This window comes from Mustela nigripes, chromosome 3, assembly GCF_022355385.1.
Source record: "Mustela nigripes isolate SB6536 chromosome 3, MUSNIG.SB6536, whole genome shotgun sequence".
Classification (NCBI taxonomy): Eukaryota; Metazoa; Chordata; class Mammalia; order Carnivora; family Mustelidae; genus Mustela; species Mustela nigripes.
In genome coordinates this window covers 178,450,146-178,466,484 of record NC_081559.1, presented here as the reverse complement: position 1 = coordinate 178,466,484, position 16,339 = coordinate 178,450,146, and the positions used below count along the sequence as shown (strand labels likewise).

The window sequence follows — 16,339 nt, the reverse complement described above, 5'->3', positions numbered from 1 at the left end:
CCCAACCACCAGAGTAAGAGGCCAAGCACCAACAAGCCACAGACTCTGTAAACACTACCCCAGCCTCGATACCCAAGATCAGTCCTTATGTGTGGCACCATGTTGAGCCACCCTGGGGAATTTTCAGACACACACACAGTATCTGTGTGTGCCTATAAATAGATACACAAACGTGCACATATTTACATATATATGCACAATACACTTAATATGTCCATACATGTATATATTACATATGTAACTTAATGTATATATATATAGAGAAATACAAACATATTTTTAGTAACCCGAAGTGATGGCTTGGGTGAATTAAAGCAGCAGCAAAATGCTGTGCAAGGAATTACTTAGCCATACAATAGGCCTAACCCGCTATACTATCCAGTGATTCTAACTCCCAGCTGATTATGAGAAGCATTAAGCTTTTTATTTCTTTTTATTTTTTTTAAAAGATTTTATTTGAGAAACAGAGGTCACAAGTAGGCAGAAAGGCAGGCAGAGAGAGAAAACGAGGGGAAGGAGGCTCCCTGCTAAGCAGAAAGCCCAATGCAGGACTCGATCCCAGGACTCTGAGATCATGACCTGAGCGGAAGGCAGAGGCTTAACCCACTGAGCCACCCAGGCACCTGAGAAGCATTAAGCTTTTTAAAACTACAAATTCCAAAGTCACACCTAATACCTTGCATATCTAATTCTCTGAGGTCGAAGCCCAGGAATTGGTGTGCCCCAAAACAAAGCAAAACTTGGAGCGCCTCGATCCCTTACATTGGGGAACCACTGGCTTGCAAATATTAAGCATCTGGCCTGACCCTGAAGGATGGCCCGAGACCAGAGAACAAGGCAGATTTCATCCATGCCCTAGGCTCCAACAGGAGTGTCTGTAAACTGGTTAAAACATATTACAAATTCCCCAAGTAACTGCTCTCAACTGTGCCCAGATGTGTCACCATCCAAATAAGTGTGAAAAGTAATCAAAAGCTATTCCTCTGTGGGAACTATCAACTTCTGCTTCACCAAGTAGCCCAAACTGGTTTCTTCCAGCCCCCAAATTCAAGGCAAGATATCTTCCATCCTGTTTATTAAATATCTCGAATTGAAGACTTTCCTACATGAACAAAATCTCCCAGTGACCTTTATGAAACCGAATTTTGTGGAAAGAAAGAGCTAAGTTTTGGAACCAGAGAGATGGACCATAATCCTGGCTCCAACCCTTGCTAGCTGAATGGCATTGTGCTGCCCCCCCCCCTTTTTTTTAAAGCTCCAGATTCTTCATCTATACAGTGGAGTAACAGGGTTTGGCTTTCGTGGTCCTTCTGAAGATTACAGAACATCCATTGTAAAGCACCTGCACTTAGTCAATAATTAGTAATAATGATTCCTGCCATTTTTATTCAGATAAGCTGTGAAATTCCAATGGTGTATAGTGTCTATCGTTGTGGATGATTTATAAAAACCCATCTAGGCTCACAAGAAGGAAAGTCAAATCATCCTCCCCACTAGTTTTGTGATGGCTAAACACTTCCTCTTCTGAATGAGGAAGATACTCAAGGGGGATATTATCTTGAATCTTCGTATTTAACAAAACATTTCCTAGATCAGTCTCTCATCGCTGCTCAACATTGGTGACAGGAATCAAATCCAGATAACTGACTGGAGTTCCACTTCTCAAGGATATTTTAAGTCCAACTCACTTTGATGAAACAGGACATTCATTACAAAAACGGCTTTGTATGCATTGAACTCAAACCTACATCTAAAGGAAGCATGTTCCAAGTGTCCTTTCAACGTGGAATCCAAGAAAGTTAAACAAAAGCAACAAACCCTTTGCTTTTTCTTCAGGCTCTTTTTTATAGTTCTTTAAAATCTTCTAAGCTATCTTAATATGTCAAGCACAGGCATTATAAAATAGTATACTGTCCTGACTTATGAGGTTCACATTGAAAACAGTGAATAATTAGATAAGCTAAAATTAAATTTTTATATAGAAATTCTTTCTATGAATTTATTCCCTCAGTAACTCTACGGAGTCAAATATTTTTTCTGCTTCACAGATGAGTAAAGTGAGGCTTGGACATAGTAAGCAACCGGTCCAATGTCATTATGGTAAGGGTTCAAACTCAGGCCTGGTTAACAGCCCAAATCTATCATATTCACCACCGGCACATCCTGCTTTTCACAACCTCGCAAGTTCAGCAGAATTCATATGCAGAAGAATTTTTTTTTTTTTTACTATTTCATTTTTTGCAGCTGAGAAAGGAAGGCTGTGGTTATGGCATGGAAATGCAGGGAACAGGAACCTGGGGCAAAGGAAGCTTTCCAAATTCAGTTCATTTGGAATTTAAAAATGAAAACCCTCTGTATTCAGACAATGGAGGAATTACTATCTTTCAGGTGCCATAAAAGCTCTACCTCCTTGTCATTTTTATTTCTTGTCTCTCTGCCGTTTTTATATAACCTTATTAAGAATTGGAAAATAAAAATAATTTTTACAGTTTCTATGTGGAGCGTTTGACAGAAAGCTCATGGTCTTGGGTCTTGGATGTCAGTGAACTTCAGAACTGGGAAAGAGGTTGTGTTTTCTATGTTTTCCTCCCTTTTCTGTTCATACCCTCATTTCTTCTGTTTATCATCCCTGCCTTGCCTGTTCTTCCTAGTTTTGCTAAGGACCACCGGATGTCTAGGGTGGAGGCTGAGACCCACCCTTCATCAGAGGAGCTCAAAGATCACAGGAAAGCCCTAGGGTCACAGACACCAAGGAAAGAAGAGGGAGGAAGAAGGGGGAGATGGCAAGACACATAGTGAAAAAGAAAGAGGTGCCCTGAATGTTGTTGGCCAGAATGGTTGGGAATGAAGGTGTCTACACCCAACTGTTGAGTCTTGACTTGAGCTGTTATACACAGTTACCTTCTTATATTTTTTATTTTTTGAATATACAATTTCTTCTCAGCTTTACTGAGAGATCATTGATGTATGGTACCAATGTGCTTACTGGATACATTTATATATTGCAAAATGATCGCTACCATAACCTCCATCACATCACATGGTGACCATTTCTTGTTTGTGGCATGAACATTTGAGACCTCCTCTCTTAGCCATTGTTGCCTTTCAAAATGTGGCCCTGCACCATGTTTTGTCACTTGCCAAGGCTTGTTCAGTGAAGAAGTCCAACTTTTGCTGGACGAGCTTATGGCCCCAGGCCCAGAGCCGAGTATGAGTTGTCTCTAAGAGTCAAAGATTCCCCTTGGGAAAAGCCAGAATAAGCCAGGAACATTAGAAAACATGTTCCCTGTTTAAAGAGGAGATGTTTAATCTTTTCCCTTTTATTTTTGCTAAGCTCTCCCTCCTTCCAGGCCAAATTAAGGGGGTAACATTGACGCCAGCTCTAGAAAAGACGTGCTAATCTTTCCCTAAGCCGGGAGTGGAGGAGAGGGTGCTACCTCTGGGCTGGGAGTTCTTACCTGTCAACAAGAGAAGACAGAGATGAAAAAGAATGATGGGTGAGCAGGAAGGAGTAGCCCACTGTTCTTCAGCCTGCCTCCCGCTCTCACCTCCGAGATAGTCCAAGGACCGAGAGGCAAATGTTGGAAACCATCAACCAGGTTTATTCCAACTGCTCCCTTCTCTGTCTACAGTGGGCTTTCCTCACTCAGGATCAGGGGCCATGAAGGTGAGGCAACAGGAAGTGATTTCAGCTGGTAGTGGGACGAAAGGGCAACATAGCTCTGCCTTCCTGATTCCCTGGGCGGTCAAGCCTAACTGGACGGTTTTCTGGAAGTGGCTTTTCAGGCATTTCAGTGGGAAGTCTCAGCATCCAGTGCCTGTTCTATACTGAAGTTGTTATCATTTCTTTTATTTTCTTCTTTGCCTTTTAAAATGGCCAAGGCAGAGGAGGAATAATCATGAAGTTTTGTCCCTAGGACTCTCAGCGACACCTGTCTCCCACTGCCGAGCCATGGAGACCTGCTGTACCAGAAGGACCTGGGCTTCCATCAAGGTGCTCTGTGTTCTGGATCTGCTGGGACCCCCATAAATCTTGGCTCGGGACCTCCTACTTTACTATCCTGCTCAGTAACTTATTATTTTAGACCTTTCACTTTCCTTAAGCCCCCATAGATCAGAGCCACCTAAACAACTCTGTTTTCACCCACTTTTCCTTCTTTCTCTGCTGTGTCTGAAGAAGACCCATTTGTTTTCCCAGGTTAAGAGTCAAGTTCCTGACACCACCATATCCTTCCATGTCCTATAAGTAGATGGTCTAGGAATTGCCTCCTTTAACTATTGAAAGTCTTTCTTCTTCTGGATCCTTCTGCTCTGGAGCACTGGAGAACTCTCTCTAGGCTGAGCCGAGCACACGGCATGTAGTATGTGCTCAATTAAGATAAGTGCTCAACTAATATCTTATTAAATAAGATCTATGCAGCTTCTCCCTCAAGCAGGGCTGCCATGTTGTACAGCTCTAGGGGGCGCCATTATATTTTATTCTGTGTTAATGGCACCCCTTAAAGTTCCACACTGAAATACTATTTTCCTTCTCTAAAACAACTGTCACAGAATTGGCACAATATTTTTTAAACATGAGTCTGCAAAGAACGAGTATCTCCTGAAAGCCAGTAAGTCCATCTGCAACCAAGAATTTTTCAAAATGGGAGCTAAACACATTCTGAAAGGTTTTTTTGTCTCCATACTGGGGGAGAAAGGACAAAAAAATCTGCATACAGATATCTCATCACTTTATTACAGCTCTAAGACTGTTCGTTCCCTAAAAACATGTTTGAAGAAATAGCAAAATAATTATAAAAAGTCTGTGTTAGTATATAGGTTTTAAAAGGAAAAAAAAGAATTTTTCAAAGAAAGAATTCTAAAACCAAATGATTCAAACACCAATCCAATATGTTTGATTTGGGAGTTCTCTGCCAAGACTCATCTCCACACATAGATAAATCAAGTAAATTCACTGAACCAAATCTTTAGAATTGCCATTTCCAGAGCTTCAGGCATCATGAAAGATTCTAGGTGTGTAACCGAACAGGATCTTAGCCTAAGCCTTTTGCCAAAACATATAAATATTTCTAAATACTCCTTCCACATACACAAGAAACCTACATAAATCTAACTTTACAGTTACACGTACATGATTTACAGACTGAGTAGTTCCATTTAATGGGCAAAGACTAAACTGAGATTTTTAAGCAAATGAAAGTTTGGTGAAAAAAAAAAAGAACATGGAAGGAATTTAAGGTCCCATACCTACATTTCTATAGAAAAAACGATCTCCTTATTTTGAGCCATATAGCCACTCTGAGCTAAAGGCAGGTCTTGTTTGAATAGACAAACGAGTCTTCCAGCCACTTGCTATCCCAGTGGGTAAGTTGTAACAAAAATAAGCAGTGCACGCCAAATGTGCTGGCCTTCATTGGATTGGACCTAACTAGTTGCCGCTCCATATAATTTTGTCTTGAGGGAAACTGTAGAGCCTCCCATATCCTGAATCAGTGACAGTTAAAAAAAACAAAAAAAAGATTAACTTGAATTTGTGTTTACCTGTCCAGTTTCACTCCTCGACAGTCTTCCCAAATTTAAATGTGTGCACGTGTGTGTACACAGATATGCACACACACATTCACACACTGCACCCTAGCCACACTGAACTCTGTGCAATATGGGAAATGGCCCACTTTCTCTTCATCTTCATGCCTTTGTAGATTCTGTTCTCTGCTTGCAATAGCTTTCCTATCCTCATTGCTGTCCATATGGATAGGTTAAAAGACATATTAATTGACATATATCAAATAAATGAAGAACACTGTGGATAGTCATAATGCTTAAATTTCAACTCCTGTGATCCTTGATTTCCTTTGGGTTTGTGTCTAGAAAATTGAAAAAAAAAAAAAAACCTGGAAAATCTGCTAAACCAATGCACATAATTCAGTGCAAGTTGCATTCTGGTTATGGGTATGTTCAGAAAGAGGTGTCATTAATTTGGGAAGGTTTGATAAAAGTTCTCAGGTTTTGATGAAACTAATGAAGATGAAACTAATGGAAGAGGTCAATGAGGGGAAAGAGACAGGATAGGCAGAATATAGATAGAAGGAATAATAAGGAAAAAAACCATCTAGTTTCACTTCCTTATTAGAAAACTACCAGAAATAAGGAATGTCTTGGTAAGAAATCTGATGCACTAACAACCTTGGGCAGGGCCTTACCCGCTGGCCTGGAGACCCATCGCGTCCTGGTGAACCAATGCCTCCTGGGACACCCTAGGTAGAGCAAGGACCAAAAAAGTTAGAGTCACAGAAATTGGAAATCAATTGCCTTTCTACCCACCTTCCCTGAAATAGATCAAGGGCTCCAAACAATTTAACAGCATAAAGGTGAATTCAGAATCCAGAAATGATTTGTATGAAAGAAATGTCCCCCACTGAGACTTGTCCTCGGGAAATTCTATATGGCTCTCAGAGGCAACTAAGGTGAATGAATACAGGTTAACAGTCTTTAATACAGAAAACACTTACTGCTAAAATCACAGCTGACTTTAGAAGCTACAACTTTTCCCCCAAAACCCCCCACCTTGGTAAGGCTCTAAAGCTAAGAGCATATGGTGGGGGACAGAGAGAGAAGGAGACAGACAATCTTAAGCAGGCTCGATATGAAGCCTGATGTGGGGCTTGATTCCACAACCCTGAGATCATGACCTGAGCAGAAATCAAGACTTGGATGCTTAAATGACTGAACCACCTAGGTGCCCCAAGCTAAGGTGTTTTTTTGTTTTTTTGTTTGTTTGTTTTAAAGCAGACTAAAAAGTAAAACTCATACCTGTGGGCCAGGAAGGCCTGTCTCTCCTTTTTCTCCTTTAGCACCCGGCATTCCCTGAATAGCCAAAAGCATTCGGGGTTACATTCAGGTAGGGTAAATTCTTCGTCTCTTCTTTCTCTCCACTGACTGTTCTAACATTGTCAACATTAACTTGCTTTCATGCTAACACCCAAACACAGCATGTTTCGCTTCCCACATATGCTACCTCCCATATGTAAGCATGCCTACGGAGCTGAACATTTATACAGTGGAACATTTAAAACACAGAACACAGTCTGATATGGGTGAGCCCATACTGTACATCTGTGGAGGAGAGACTGAACAGTTTGATACTATTGATAGCTCAGATTTTTGAGGTTCACATCTATCTACAATTCTGCTTTTGTTTTGGCTAGAAAGATATAGGAACAGAAAAGCAAACACAGGACCTGGCAGGTAGCAAGACCTTACCAAAGACTTATTAGTAGTGGTACCAATTGAGTCACTGGAATGCTAATGCTTTCTAAACCGTGAAAATAACCCAGAACAGGAAATTTCTCAGTGAGGGAGACAGAGTTATATGCCCAGAAAGATGACTAAAAATGTGATTAAAAGACTTGTTTGCTTCTAATATTAATTTTGGTTTATAGAAATTGGTTTTATTCTTGAAATCTTGATCCCTAGAGGAAGATTAATGAAAATCAGTAAGTGGTATTAAATTTGTTTTCCATGATACAAACAGCTTTTACAAATAGAGTTGGCTATATAAAATACACTTTCTATAATCCCAAACTCCAGCTAAATGCCCTGTCCTTTGATGCCCATTGAGATAAAAATCATAAATAAATGGCTTCCATCAATCTATATCCATGATTACTACATATCCATAGCAAACAACTTGAATTTGTTACTTTCTAGATTTTATTACATCTGTTAAGGACTTGATCCAACAAGAAAAAGGAAAATAATTGTCATAGCCCCATTTCTCTCCTTAGGCAAATTGCTTATAGATATACCTATTCTGTGTGGATGTAACTATTTGTAAAAACCATCAACGCTTAACAAAAAATTGGCTAGTGAATGAACTCATGATCTCTCAGTTAATACTTCCATTTCTCAATTCTTTTTTTTTTAGGGGTTGAAAGGGACTGAGGCTCATTATATAAAGGGCACAGAAGACAAAAGTTCACTCTTTAGAACTCATGAAAAAGGGATCCCAATAAAATCCACACAAATTTTTACACACTACTCACAGGCATTCCTTGAATGGACAGACCACTTGGTCCTTGGGGTCCAGGGGGGCCCTGGGGTCCTGGAGGGCCTGTGTCACCTCGAGGGCCCTCTGGTCCCTGGAACATAAGAGAAGAAAATCATTCCAGAGGCAAGTTAGATTCTTGGTACTCAAACAGTATTTCTGCTTAGAGCACTTGTAATTTATTTCCTTACAGAAATGTTCCTGAGACACAAAACGCTGATAGGATAGCAAGACAACATGCCTCAGATGGTACACCTCCCAGACAAGATGTCATCAGTAAACCAAAAGGGTAAACACATAGGGGTTGTTGCAACTTTAATTTTTTTCTTCTGTAAATAAGAGGGTTATGCCAACTATGTGAGTAACGAGACCCCCCACACTCCATAACATCCGAAAGATAGAAAGTACTTCGAGACCACCCTCCTGGTCTGTGGCATGGAGGTTCATCCCATCTGGCTGAACTACATTCTCTCCACCTCCATGCCTGTCAGCCACCCATCTTGGGGGCACTCCTGCGTTACTGAAGACTTTGCACCCAGTCCCTGTTTGCTTCCTCCTCTTGATCCCACCATCCCTTCGTGCCTCTTCCTTGTCTGCCTCATGACCTGCCCTTGGGGCACTATTACTTGATTTCCTTCCTTCTCAGAATCAGGCACTCCTGTTCTATTAGGAACTCTCATTTCCACAGTTTGGATCTTGTGATTTGGCTAAAGCTCTATCACCTCTGTAATCCTAGTTCCAGAAAAACTACCTCCTCAACTTCTTCTCCTTGTCCTTCTCTCATTCTGGGACTCCAGTGAGAACTAGTGAAAGTTAAGATTTCCAACACCTGGATATCATGTTAAATGTGAAGCTGATGAATCCGTTACTTGGGACAAGCAATGCAGAAGAAAAAGTGGGGGCAGATAATGAGCATAGTCGGTTACGTTTCAAGTTCGTGGAGATAACCGTGTGGACACGTCCAACAGTCTGGGGATTGAGAGATGTCTGAGCTGGGATGGATTTTGGAGTCGGGGGAGACGTGTGTGTGGGTGAGGTTCTTATGGAGACTGCTGAGACAGTAACAGAAGAAACTGGAAAGATGAGATGAAAACAGGTAGAAAGGGGAGAAAGAGAAGCCTGAGCAGTGTAGGAAAGGCCAAAGGTACGGGGGCGAGAATTTCTAATAGGAAGGTGCCCAACCATATCAAATGCTGTAGAGACCTCATATAAGATAGGAATGAAACTGTAGCCTGTGGATTTGATAACAAGGAGGTAATCGGTGACCTTAATAAGAGCAATTTTACAGGATTCTTACAGGAAGGGAAGTCATATGCAGGTTAAGTACGATTCCGGTTATATGTAAATAGAATTATATACTGTGAACTTCATTGGTTCATGCTTCTTTCATGGCTCAGAGTGGTGTTGAGTTTCATACATTTATTTCATGTCTTCATCGTATGTTCCTTTCAACTCCATTGCATGGCTATGCAGAAAATTGTTCATTCACCTATTAATGACCACTTGAATCATTTCTAATTTTTTGCTATTGTGAATAAAGATGCTACAAATATTTATGTACCAAAACAAAACAAAACTTGGAAGTGAGGATGCAGAAAACAAATGAAAACTATTCTTATAAGAGACATAGTGTAAGAGGAGGAGAGACAGAGGTAGTTAGATTTAAAAAATATGATGGAAGAGACAAACCAGTAATTGATAAATATTAGTTAATAATTATAATCATTTAATCATATATTAATTAAATATTATTAAGGAACTAAGAGTGGAGCATAAAGGCAGAAGGTATGTGATCTCATTTTATTCTATACAATATGAGCCAAAATGACTTGGAGAGCCCAGCAGCAGGGCAGCTTTAAGATGATTAAGATAATTAATTAAGAAAATTAAGATAATTTAAGATAATTCTTATTATCTGTTTGCTACAGTTAAAATATGGACCCACAAAATGGAAAATAACACAGCATGGGATTTCCATATGGAAGGTATACTTCATCTGTTCCTACACTATCGCGTTGGTAGACATGTGAGGATCCTTTGTCTAACAAGATATTTTCCCAAAATAAGTTATAAAAAATATAAAAATATAAAATATAAAATATATAATATATAAAATATAATAATAAATATAAATAATATAAATATAAATAATATAATGAATAAATAATAAATAAATAAATAATATAAATATAAATATAATAATAAATATAAAAAATAAAAATATAAAAAAATAAGTTATTTTCCTAAAATAACTTCATACTTTTGATTCATCAAAATTATTGTGGAGAAGCAACCACCTCAGTAGTGGTCCTGGAAATGGATTATCAGAGGTAAGAGGTCAATGTTGTGACCATCAAACATCTTTGAACTTCTAACAAGTCTTCATGATCAGAATCATCACTCAGTGAGAATGCTGAAAAAACAATGGGATCCTGCAGGGACCCCAATGGGCGGAGGAAGCCAGAATCTACAGGAGCTCCTGGGCACTGCCCCAAATTGGGACTGAGGAGGACCTCCTATACCGCTGTCTGAGAAGAGGCTTTTAAATCATTGGCTTTCATTGTAGGACCAGAAGAGAGAGAGCCAGGTAAGAAACATCAAATCTATGCCTAAGATATGTGTAACAATCTCAGAAAATTAAACCAACAAAAAAGGAGATATCTCATGATTGGAGTTTTGGATTGGCTAGGGCCTCCTTATCTTCAGTCTTCTTTCATTTACTTCTTTCCCCTCCCCCCATGTTAGCTTCTACCTTGCTTCATTTGTTTCCAGTTTTATAGTAAAATTTTTTGTTCTCTTCCCCAAGAAAAAATACCATGCAAATTGAGTGAGTGACTATACTGAAGCAGTAAGTCAAGACTACAGGTGGGTGGAGAGGAGATCACGTGGGGCAACAGGTACAAATAAAATGGGGGTCACATCACAGAGGGCCTTGAATGCCGCACCACGGAAGGTGAATTGTATACTCTCTAGACAATAGCAGCCTATGACTATAGTTTTTAAAAGTATGATATGACACAGCATAACTTTAAAGAAATAAATCTGGGGGCAGATGTAAAGAATCAATCAGAAATTCAAAATCACTGGAGCCAGGAGACCAGTTAGAAGATCTGCCAAAAGCCAGATAGAAGATGGTGAGGCCTGCAATCAATTAGTGGCTGGGCTTCTGCCCATCCCTTAGGGCGCCTTTGTGCAAAATAGGAAAACGTGTGCGTGGACATGGCTTGGCAAGGCTTGGTCATCTCAGCTGGTGCCTTTGTGCAGCACATGGCCCACACCAGCACCCGTGGTGGCCCTGAGCAGTGAGAAAGGAAAACAGAGCTGTGTGTTTGATTATACCTAGTGGAGAGGGAGTAGGACTCTAAAACTTGAGAAATTACCCGGGAGGGAGTGCTGCCTAGTTGTGATTAGATTTTTCTCCTTTACTTTGTTGTAGGTAGAGAAAGAACACTACCTGGGAAACTAAAATACTCAGAACACTGACATTCTCTTTTTGACCTGGAAACCAACATTTCTTTTACAAAGTTCTTAAATACTTTTATGAAAAAACAGAAGTCTTTAACAATAAGGGAAAAGACTTAGACACAACTTTTTGCAAAAACACAAGAGGTTCTAGATGGCAAAGGGTAAACAGTACTGAACTCCAAAATTACATTATTGCTATTTTTGCGAAAGAGATACAGAGAGAACATTACCTTTGGACCCTGTTCACCTCGTTGGCCCTTTGGTCCTCGGAGTCCTGGACCACCCTGGCAAACAGATGTTAAGTATTAGCACAAAGACAAGTCTTAAATAGCATGTTTCATCCATTTTCTTCAATAATATGGATTATGTAATTCTTATTTTGAATAAAGGCCAACTCATTGTGTAATGGTATATGTTCATTATGATCCTTTACTGGAAATCTGCCACCTAGACTCACCTCTTCCTGCAGATGATTTCATAGTTTGAGAAAGCTTTCTATGCCAAATCCTTTCAAATTAAAAAAAGCTATGGTCTTTTGAAATTTAGTGTGTAAGACTACTACTATTAATAGATGCAAATAAAATACACTGTTAATCTAAAATTGTGTGTCTTATACCACAACTTTGTGATTACTCTTTTAAATTATAAAAAGAATATAAAAACAGTAACAATTTAATTTTATTTACACCATAATAGAGGCTAATCAGCGTTACTGGAACTTCAGTTTTTTGCATTCTCTGTAATATTTTTGCTTTATTAATGCACCACCTGCACAATTACTTAATATCATTTTCTTTATCTAGAAAAAATGTACATACATAATACATATCTATGTATGTGTATATGTATTCTTGGGAACATATTCTTTGTATATATGTGCATAAAAATATATGTGTATACACTGAATATTTTCCAACTGACTATTTAAATCTAATCTTAAAAGCAAATATTTTGAAAAATGTATTACTTATTAAGAATAGAAGGTAAACTTAAAAGTCACATATTGCATGGAATACTGGGTATTGTACATAAACAATGAATTCTGGTACACTGAAAAGAAATAAAAAAAAAATAAAATAAAAAAATACTATAATGTTATAATGTTTCAATTCAGCTAGATTTTGTTTCTATTGAAGTCTGTGAGCCATGGGCTTGTTCTTTGTTAAAAAGATTAAGCAACACCCAAAGAACAAATAATCCAATCAAGAAATGGGCAGAGGACACGAACAGACATTTCTGCAAAGAAGACATCCAAATGGCCAACAGACACATGAAAAAACGATCCACATCATTCGGCATCAGGGAAATACAAATCAAAACCACAATGAGATACCACCTCACACCAGTCAGAATGGCTAAAATTAACAAGTCAGGAAATGACAGATGCTGGCGAGGATGCGGAGAAAGGGGAACCCTCCTACACTGTTGGTGGGAATGCAAGCTCGTGCAACCACTCTGGAAAACAGTATGGAATTTCCTCAAAAAATTGAATATAGAGCTACCCTATGACCCAGCAATTGCACTACTGGGTGTTTACCCTAAAGATACAAACGTAGTGATCCAAAGGGGCACGTGCACCTGAATGTTTATAGCAGCAATGTCCACAATAGCCAAACTATGGAAAGAACCTAGATGTCCATCAACAGATGAATGGATAAAGAAGTTGTGGTATATATACTCAATGGAATACTATGCAGCAATCAAAAGAAATGAAATCTTGCCATTTGCAATGACGTGGATGGAGCTAGAGGGTATTATGCTTAGCGAAATAAGTCAATCAGAGAAAGACAACTATCATATGATCTCCCTATATGAGGAAGTGGTGATACAACATGGGGGGCTTGGGGGGTAGGAAAAGAATAAATGAAACAAGATGGGATTGGGAGGGAGACAAACCATAAGAGACTCTTAATCTCACAAAACAAACTGAGGGTTGCTGGGGGGAGGGGGTTTGGGAGAGGGTGGTGGGGTTATGGACATTGAAGAGGGTATGTGCTATAGTGAGTGCTGCGAAGTGTGTAAACCTGGTGATTCACAGACCTGTACCTCTGGGGCTAAAAATACATTATATGTTTATTAAAAAAAAGAAATAAATAACCAAATAAAAAAATAAAAAGATGAGTAACTATTTGCACCAGACTGAGAATATCTCTTTTACCTGAGCAGAAGGATTAAAAGCTCATTGAAAATGTAATAGGTTGGGGTGCCTGGGTGGCTCAGTTGTTAAGCATCTGTCTCTGGCTCAGGTCATGATCCCAGGGTTCTGAGATCGAGCCCCGTATTGGGCTCCCTGCTCAGCAGGAAGCCTGCTTCTCCCTCTTCCAACCCCCCTGCTTGTGGTCCCTCTCTTGCTGCCTCTCTCTCTCTCTCTGTCAAATAAATAAATAAAATCTTAAAAAAAAAAAAAAAGAAAATGGAATAGCTTTCTCAGTGTGTGTTTCCAATTTATTTCCTGCTACATACAGGACCCTGAAAAGCATTTTGTGTACCATCAGCAAAACACTCGCATGAGTGGGAAAAGACTGGATCCGGTGATCTCGAAGGTTTCTTCCAGCTTGTTTTAGACACTTATATTCATTCCCCTGCTCAATACCTTGTTGCTTATCTTCCAGGCTTTCATTTTTTTTTTTTTAAGATTTTATTTATTTGAGAGAGAGAACAAACAGGGGAAGGGCAGAGAGAGAGGGAGAAGAAGGCTTCCGGCTAAGTAGGGAGCCCAATGTGGGGCTCGATCCCAGAACCCTGAGATCATGACCTGAGCTGAAGGCAGACGCTTAACCACTGAGCCATCTGGGTGCCGCTCCTCTAGACTTTTAAAATACAATTATAAAACTGCATTTTCTGCATATATGTACCTATAGAAAATATTACCTGTAGTACTATTGTGCTATTATATGATGTATTATAAATTACATATGTGACATCACACTTTTTACATAGTTCTAAGTTTTTTTTAACTTAATATATTTTAGAGATTCTTTTCTATGACATATTATGATTTAACTTATAACAGTATAACAAGAACATTGTTAACTTAATAACAAAGTATTGGATTATACAGTTGTTTGTTTAACCATTATTCATGACTGGAACAGGGTTTGCTTGCACATTTTTTTTTGTTTATTTTTTTAAAAGATTTTTATTTATTTGAGAGAGAGAGAGAGCGCACACAAGCAGGAGGAGGAGCAGAGGGAGAAGGAAAGGCAGACAACTCCTGAGCAGGGAGCCCAATGTGGGGCTTGATCCCAGAACCCTTGGATCGTGACCCGAGCCAAACGCAGAAGCTTAACCGATTGAGCCACCCAGATGCACTTTTTTTTTCCTTTTACTGTTTAAACACTTCTGTAGTTAACATCCTTACACAGCCCTCAAGCACAAACTTTAATATTTAAGTACAAATGTTAATATTTAGGATATCAACAAGTAGAATTATAAATGAAATTTGGTACGTAGGCCAATATATTGTCAAACTCCAAAAAAGCTATGCCAGTTTACTCATCTACCAAGAGTTTAAGAAGGTTCCTACTTCTCTAAACCTTAGTCACCACTTGATCTTGAAAGGGAGCACAATTTGTCACCTCACAGTGTGCCCCTTTGGCAGAAGAATTATTTCAGCCTGATTATTTAAGAAACTGCAGACACAGGAGAAGCCCTGAAAAGGAAAAACCGAGTAAAAGTTTTATAGGAGACATTTACATTTATGAGGCATGTCCCCGTTTGTAAAGGTGTCTCCCTCTCTGTACCAAAGAAAGGGAGAAACTAGAGAAATCTCTAGAAACCTACTTAAGAAAAAGGCAGAGACTTGGAACTACATAACAGCCTCTTCCTCCTCAAACTGACTCCCTACCCTTGCTTTTTTTTTTTTTTTTTTTTTTTGGGTCTTTAGCTTAAGATGATATTTAAAGTGATGGCTTCAGCCACTTTGGGGAGTTACTCAGTTCTCCTGGGTATCTCCAATGTATACAGGAAGTACACGTGTTATTAAACGCCTGGTTGTTTCTCTTCTGTTAATCTTTTTATTAAAAGGGTATCTTAGTCAAGAACCCAGAAGGGTAGAGGGAAAATTATTTTTCCTCCCCCACCATGTTGTCAAACTTTACATTTTTACCAAACTAACTGGTGAAAACAGTATTTTACTCTTATTTTAATTTTCATTTCTCTTAACACTACGCTAATGGGCATCACTTATAACTTTTGCCCATTGGCATTTCATCTTGACGCAACTACTAATTTCTATACCTTACTCAGTTTTCTAATGGGTTGCATTTTTTCTTCTCTTTAATGTGTAGAAATTCCTTAAATATTTGGATTCCATACCTTTTGCTGCTATGTGGCATGCAAATATTTTTCCTCAGAGTGGCAGACACTCTTGGTTGGCTACCAAACAGTCTTTTCGGACTCCCTTCTCTATTTTAGTTTTCCTACTACAAAGGCTGAAAAAGACAGATTTGCTTGCCCCACCTTCTTTGCAACCAGGAATGGACACATTAACCACTTTGGGCCAATGTCATCAAGAGGCCACAAGCCTTTAGAAAGGAAAGGGGAGGCTGGGACAAGCCTGGGGGACCATCCACCTCTAAATCTTTTGTGAGCAAACAATAAATACTTAAATGTCCCAATGGTTTACCCTACTGTGCCAGTCAAACTTTCTGTTCCTTGCAGCAAGTTCAGGTCTTCCTAATTAATATACCATTCTGGCACAAACTCCTTACCTTTCCCTGTGCATCTTTAATGATTGGTATTTAACTGCAGGTTTTGTTCAGATGTGACAATTTGGCTTGCAACTATGCATGCCACAGGCATCTTGTCTAAAAGCCTGGAACCTTT

The 16,339-nt window shown here is 39.2% G+C and overlaps 1 protein-coding gene across 2 annotated transcripts in view; it reads right to left on the bottom strand.

Annotated features, from left to right (window-relative positions):
* Positions 1-16,339, bottom strand: part of COL14A1 (collagen type XIV alpha 1 chain) — a 218,387-nt gene that overhangs the window by 43,852 nt on the left and 158,196 nt on the right. For both annotated transcript variants that reach the window (XM_059395092.1, XM_059395093.1), the window contains exons 37-40: positions 11,743-11,796; positions 8,046-8,141; positions 6,814-6,867; positions 6,204-6,257 (exon numbers count right to left, since the gene is read on the bottom strand). In XM_059395092.1, coding sequence (XP_059251075.1) covers positions 6,204-6,257; positions 6,814-6,867; positions 8,046-8,141; positions 11,743-11,796 — 258 coding nt within the window. The remainder of the gene's footprint in view (positions 1-6,203; positions 6,258-6,813; positions 6,868-8,045; positions 8,142-11,742; positions 11,797-16,339) is intronic.